The sequence below is a fragment of the Pundamilia nyererei genome, unplaced genomic scaffold (genome assembly GCF_000239375.1).
Source record: "Pundamilia nyererei isolate P.nyererei 1_Seehausen unplaced genomic scaffold, PunNye1.0 scaffold00056, whole genome shotgun sequence".
NCBI lineage: Eukaryota > Metazoa > Chordata > Actinopteri > Cichliformes > Cichlidae > Pundamilia > Pundamilia nyererei.
Window position 1 is genome coordinate 761,526 of NW_005187457.1, and position 6,240 is coordinate 767,765.

The following is a 6,240-nucleotide window of genomic DNA, read 5'->3' on the forward strand; positions in this document are numbered from 1 at the left end:
ATTTTATTTTATTTTATTTTATTTTATTTTATTTTATTTTTAATTATCCAACTTCCTTAATTTGTCATGCTCACAACTTTGCAGAGTTAACTGGAGGGAGTTAAAAGTGCAAACCTGTTTTTCTTCTGTCACAGGTGACCTTCACCAAACGTAAATTTGGCCTGATGAAGAAAGCTTACGAGCTGAGCGTGCTCTGTGACTGCGAGATCGCTCTCATCATATTCAACAGCACGAACCGTCTGTTCCAGTACGCCAGCACAGACATGGATAAAGTTCTGCTAAAATACACCGAGTACAGCGAGCCACACGAGAGTCGCACCAACACGGACATACTGGAGGTACTATTTTAGGAGCTTTTAAAAAAGAAGTATGTGAAAGCTTCTCATACGCAGTTGATCTGAAACATAAACCAATTTTTAACAGAACATACAATTATTCGATATAAAGCCTCTGGAAGGATATTGTAAAAAAAATAATTGGAAAAACAGGTGTTATATTTTGAGTGAAAACCCTTTCCCGTGACATTGTTGTGGTTCGAAACCATTGTGCTATTGTTGCCAGTAATTTTCCATGTGCACTTTCTCTTCTGCATCAGACCCTGCGTAGGAAAGGACTCGGACTTGATGGCTCAGAGCTTGACAGTGAGGAGAGCATGCAGGTGGCGTCAGACAAGTATCCTCTAAGTGAGGGCATGGATCTCTCTGTGGCTCGCCAGCGCTTCTATGTTAGTGACCACATACTTACTCCTTACTCCGTACTTACACTCAACACGCACAGACCAAACACAGACAAACTGACTTCTAATTAGAATTCTGTGTTACGAAAGCATCTTTAATTAACTGATCTTTAATCCATACTGTTGTCAAAATTACACGTTATGTGTTTTACTCTTCAGGGTCCCTCTCTGCTCTCGCCAGAGGCACAGTTCCTCGTGTCTGCAGGTTGCGAGAATGGTTTTCCCAATTCATCCGGATCCGGCATGACCTCCCACAGACCCCCGAGCTTTAAATCTCTAAACTCCAGATCCAGCTCGGCCAGTCCTGCTGCACCCCATGCACACACTGCATTCATGTCTCCACACTCGGGTTAGTCTCATTAAGTCCTATACCAGAATCATCATAACTACTAAGGGTAGTATCTATTTGTGTATGTCTTGTGTTTGAAAAAACACATCAGTTTCTATTGCATCTATGTATCGCTTTTGACAAGTTCCACAAATGTTGGGCCTTTGTCAGGTTCATTCAGGCTCATTTGTGAGTTATTTGTGTTTTTTTAACGCTTTCATGATGAAACCAAAGTCTAAATGATTTTTTAAAATTTCATCTACCACCACAAATAATCTACCAGTATTATTCTACCTTTAAACAGAGTCATAGCTTTTCACATGAAAATCCATGAGCCACTCTTCTAACTTCTTGTTAAATGCTTTCTGTAAAATTCGTGTGTACTGTCAACCATCTGTGCAGCTGGCTGTGAACTCACAGGAAGTGTGTGTGTTTGTGTGTGTATGTGTGCTTGTGCGCAGTCGGTCTGTTATGTGAAACTGGCCCTCCAACAGTGTAACTGCAGCTACAACCAGCTCTGTGGTTTCTATTCAGAATGCATCACACCTGCCTATCATGTCAGCCATCATACAGTCTCTAACTATTTGGATGCACTGGGATGTCATTAAATACTGATCACTGACATTTTTAGTGATTCTAAATGCACTGCTCTGTTATATCTAAGATTTGACAGTGATTGTTGGTTTACATTGCGTTCGCAATGGACTCTGTCACATGAGTTACAGTATATTCAGTACAGTTGCACATATTATAAGTATTCAGACCTGCCTGGTGTCTCACGAAGGCTTGATACTCATTCAAAGGTTAAAGGAAAAGAAGAAGTTCTTTTTTTCAAAATCACACTTGTATACCGCAACAGAGGGAGGTGATGATTGTATCACAAAGAATAAATGACAGTAGTGGAACGGGCTTAGATCGCTTTTCACTTCCTGCTCCTTTTTTTTACTCTTTAGGTATCGGCTACTCTGTGTTTTCCCATGGCAACCTCAATCGAGCTCTGGACATGAAAAGCCCTCCTCCTCTGAACGTGGGCACTGAAAACCTGCGGGCAGATGGTGCTAATCAGGCCATGGGGGCCACACGTGCTAACCACAACTCCGCTGTAAGTAGCTGTGCTATCCAGTGTGATCAAAACAAATAGGTGTCAGTGCCTCTAATAGATGTCGTACTGCTTCTAAAAACTAAAGTTCTTAATTAAATACCAAAACACATAAATAGTTCTGCAAACTTGGACAAGAAACTTCACAGGTTTTTTGACTCATTCACACCTCTCACAATTATAATGTTCACAAGTTTCATAGTGTTCATACACTGACTTCACTATATCAGTACAAACTCAAGATTTCCAGTATGACTGTTTCCCTTTCTCTGATCATCAGAGGGGTCTTTTATACCAGGGCCTGCACAGCAGCAGCTCCATGGTGGCTATGGGGAAGGCAGGGCTGCTGAGTCACAGTTTGGGAGGATATGGTCTCCCCTCCCCTGGAGCCTCTGGTATGTCATCTGTGTCCTGTTACTATAGAAAGAAAGAAAAAAGAAATATATGAAAAATATATGGCAACTAACAAAGTAGTCATACAGCAATAGCTTGACATGTTAACAGGTTATATCAGAGTGTTAATGCCACTCTCATGTCTGTATGGCAAAACTAAACCACACATATCCTCTCTTAGCATAGCTTAGGATAACAACTGCAAAGCAAGGATACTGAACAAACCTTTTCTCATTCTGAGCCGTGTAAAAAAAAAAGGTTTGGAGTTTGTGCAGGACCAGGAGCTTGGAGAGTTTCAGGCGGTTTTCTGGTGAATTTATCATGAGAAAACATTGCCTTTCTTGCTAAACCCAGCCAGGAATTAGTTCCACAGAAGGTATAAATAAATAAAGAAATAAATAAAGAAAGAAAGAAAGAAAGAAAGAAAGAAAGAAAGAAAGAAAGAAAGAAAGAAAGAAAGAAAGAAAGAAAGAAAGAAAGAAAGAAGAAGAAGAAAAAGAAAGGGAAATTTTGTTAGGGTTTTTTTACACTGTTCCAAATTAAGCAGAACATCTTCTGACTCTAACTTCATCTCTAGTGTAGACATGAGTGATGGGAGGTTACAGTCTTCTTATCTTGTGGTCATCGATAAAAACTACAAAGGGTATTTCCCAAAATGTCAAACCAGCCTTGCTGTGAAGTTTATCTTGTCTTAAAATGAAACCATTTTATTAAACTGTATCTTTTCTCCTGTTTCCCCCCCTGTCCTCTCCAAATCGATGTATATCTATTCTTCCTTTGCAGAGTACAGCCAGCCTGGTTTTTATCACTCAGTCAGTTTACAACGAGGAACAGTAAACCCCTGGCAAGCGGCGCAGCCACCTCAGGAGCCTCATGGGCCTCATATAAATCCTGTGTGAGCATATCATATATTATTCTAGACATAATACAGTAAATCCACTGTATATATAATTTTGAACCATTAGTGATAGTTGACTCTTAAATGCCATGTTCACAAGCAGTTTTGACTGTCTTTAAATTATCTTCAAGCTACTTCTAGTGCCCCTTAGCTGTAACTCCAGGACTGATGACGTGTTTCAATCCAAATTCATTTCCTCCACCCTCTTGTTGTTTTCAGAGGGTCCAGCGGGGGATGCTCTTTCCCCTCTCAGTCCTGCACTCCAACCTCTCCGCATCTGCCGTCCCTCAACATCAACATCAAATCGGAGCGTAGCTCTCCTGAGCACATGGCCTCACCTACCTCCCCTCCTCTGCACCACCTCAGGCAGCATTCTCCAATGAGCAACCCCGATTCAGCTCGTCATACCCCTCCAGATAGCCACCCAGCCAATGGCACAAAAGAGTTTGCCAAAACCGGCTACCCACAAGACCAAGAGGAAGGAGGGCAGTCGCTCCGGCAGTTAGAGATGAGCGACGGCTGGCAGAGATAGCCAGCTGCTCCGCTCTACAACCCACTCTCAGTCAACATCTGTCTTCAGACAAAACCATAAAGGGTCGACGTATGCCTCTCTTTGTCTCCTCAAACAGAGCTGGTCTCTCCTGGGCAGTGGAGAATTCTTCTCTGCATCACTTGCTTGATCCCATGAGGAGATAGATGCATACAGACTTTTGCTTTTTGTTTGGTTAGAGTTAGTTTTCTGTGTGGAGCTAATGTGAATCAAAAGTACAAGTTGGAAATGTGATTGTTTTCTTGTGACTTTGTTGAAGTTGGGCACAGCAGCAGTGTGGGACCAACTGAATTTCTCTGAAGTGCACATATGAAAAAAAAAAGTCCATACATATTCAGCTTTCAAAGCCAAAATAAAATAAAATATTAAAAAAAAAAAATAGGAGGTACTAAAAAAGTAGCTTGACTGGGGTTTTATGTGATAAGGTTACACAACAGGGCATTTAATTGGATACGTTCTTAAAATAAAAGTTTTTTTTTAGTTATCACAGTTTTTCCTTTTTCTCCTTTCAGATGTGAAAATACCTTCGTAATGGAATTTTAATGAGAGAAATCTAGGTATGAAAGCCACTGTCTATTTTTTCTTTAACAACACATAAAATTCAGCTAACAGGAGGTTTCTTCTGTCTGAATTATTTGTTTTGTCCAGACAGTGTTTTATTGCTGTTGCTTTACAAAGCACATTCTCATGTTAAAGCAAAGGCATCCTTTGTAGAGAAACAAAGAAAAAGGAAGTTTCGCTCTGAAAATATCCCAACTTAAATGAGACTGCCGTAGCCTCAGATTGTCTTCCTGTGTCTTGGCCCCACATCTCTTACAAATGATTCACAACAAAAGAAGATATTTGCAGAACTGGAGGGACATTTTGCAGCAGTATCATCTAAAAAAAAAGAAAGAGTTGAAAAAATGTGAACCCACCCTTTTAAGATTCTGGGCATCAGTCTGTGTCAGAGATTAGGTCAATGAGCTCTTTGGGATGTAAAAATGGTTTTCTTTTTCAAGTGTTGTTTTGTTTTTTGTTTTTTAAATCTTTAGTATTGTTGTAATATGATCATTTTATGTTGTCAGAAACACTCACAGCAGTCTGCTAAGACCAAAGTGTTTAATTATTGTCCCTCTGCATTGCACACAAATACTGCAACAGCCCAAAAAGGATCTATTTGTCTTTATTTGGTCGATTTTTTCTAAACAGCAGCAATCATGTGCTCTTCCTGAAGGGCTTTGTGTAGTAAGTGTTTAGTGTAGATATTCCTGCGTTTATGATGTGTTAAAACACGAGACAAGCTGTAGTAGATGAGTCCAAATATCCATTCATTTGTTCATTTATTATCCGGGTTTCATTTATGTATACATTTACTTTTTAATCTTGTGCACTGGATACCTCTATGTCTTTTAGTTTTGCGTTTTTCAGTTTCTGATCTTCAAATGACAAAAAAATAAAAAAAATAAATTTTTAAAAAGGAGATAATTTTCATTCACTGTCCACAAGGGGTCGTCTTATTTCACACTTTTAATCTGACTGAGACTGGTTAAAGTGCAGAGCAGTGAAGACCAGCCTTAACAGGTAATTCTTTATCTAATAAATCGGTTAATCGGCTCATTAAATTAAACTCCTGCTAAAATCCAGCTTGTGGAGGTTTTCAAATACAAGTTCCACTGTCGATTTATCTCTCTTTTCATGATATGTGGATTTTTGTGGATTAATATTAGCATGAAACATGAAAAGCCAAGTTGTCAGTATTCTGATGTTTCTGATTGATTTTTTAAACACGTATATACATACATATTTGCTGGATGCTTCACTAACAAAACAAAACAGAGGCATTTTTTGACATTTTTTGTGAATCATTTTAAAATAAAGACTGTTTACTTTGTGTGTTTGCCCCAGTCTGAGTTTGTTTTTGTTTTTTTTTAAATTTTAGGACATTCAGTTTATCATTTTTCTCAGATGAAAAAAATGTCATAATTAATTAATTAATAATTAATAAATTAATGGCATAAAAGGGAATCATTTCCCTCTGTTTTTATGTACATTAATTCTGAAAGCAGGTAAAGTGCCCTTCACTGTGTAGCTTTCATGTGTCCATTTATTTCATTTTATTCACCTGCATTCTATCTTTTGAATACACACACACTCCCTCATTATCATGTCAGGGCCCTGTCAGGCAGCTCACCATGCACCCACCAAACGAGAGGAACAAAAATAGACCACGCAAAAGCCTGGAAACCTTTATTTC

General features: G+C 39.0%; 1 protein-coding gene across 2 annotated transcripts in view; it reads left to right on the forward strand.

Moving 5' to 3' along the window:
* mef2b (myocyte enhancer factor 2b) overlaps positions 1–4,638 on the forward strand; it is a 10,376-nt gene extending 5,738 nt beyond the window's left edge. For both annotated transcript variants that reach the window (XM_005733999.1, XM_005734000.1), the window contains 7 exons: positions 135–338; positions 596–724; positions 896–1,085; positions 2,018–2,166; positions 2,444–2,558; positions 3,340–3,451; positions 3,674–4,638. In XM_005733999.1, coding sequence (XP_005734056.1) covers positions 135–338; positions 596–724; positions 896–1,085; positions 2,018–2,166; positions 2,444–2,558; positions 3,340–3,451; positions 3,674–3,986 — 1,212 coding nt within the window. In that variant the 3' untranslated portion in view covers positions 3,987–4,638. The remainder of the gene's footprint in view (positions 1–134; positions 339–595; positions 725–895; positions 1,086–2,017; positions 2,167–2,443; positions 2,559–3,339; positions 3,452–3,673) is intronic.
* Positions 4,639–6,240: the final 1,602 nt, after the last annotated feature.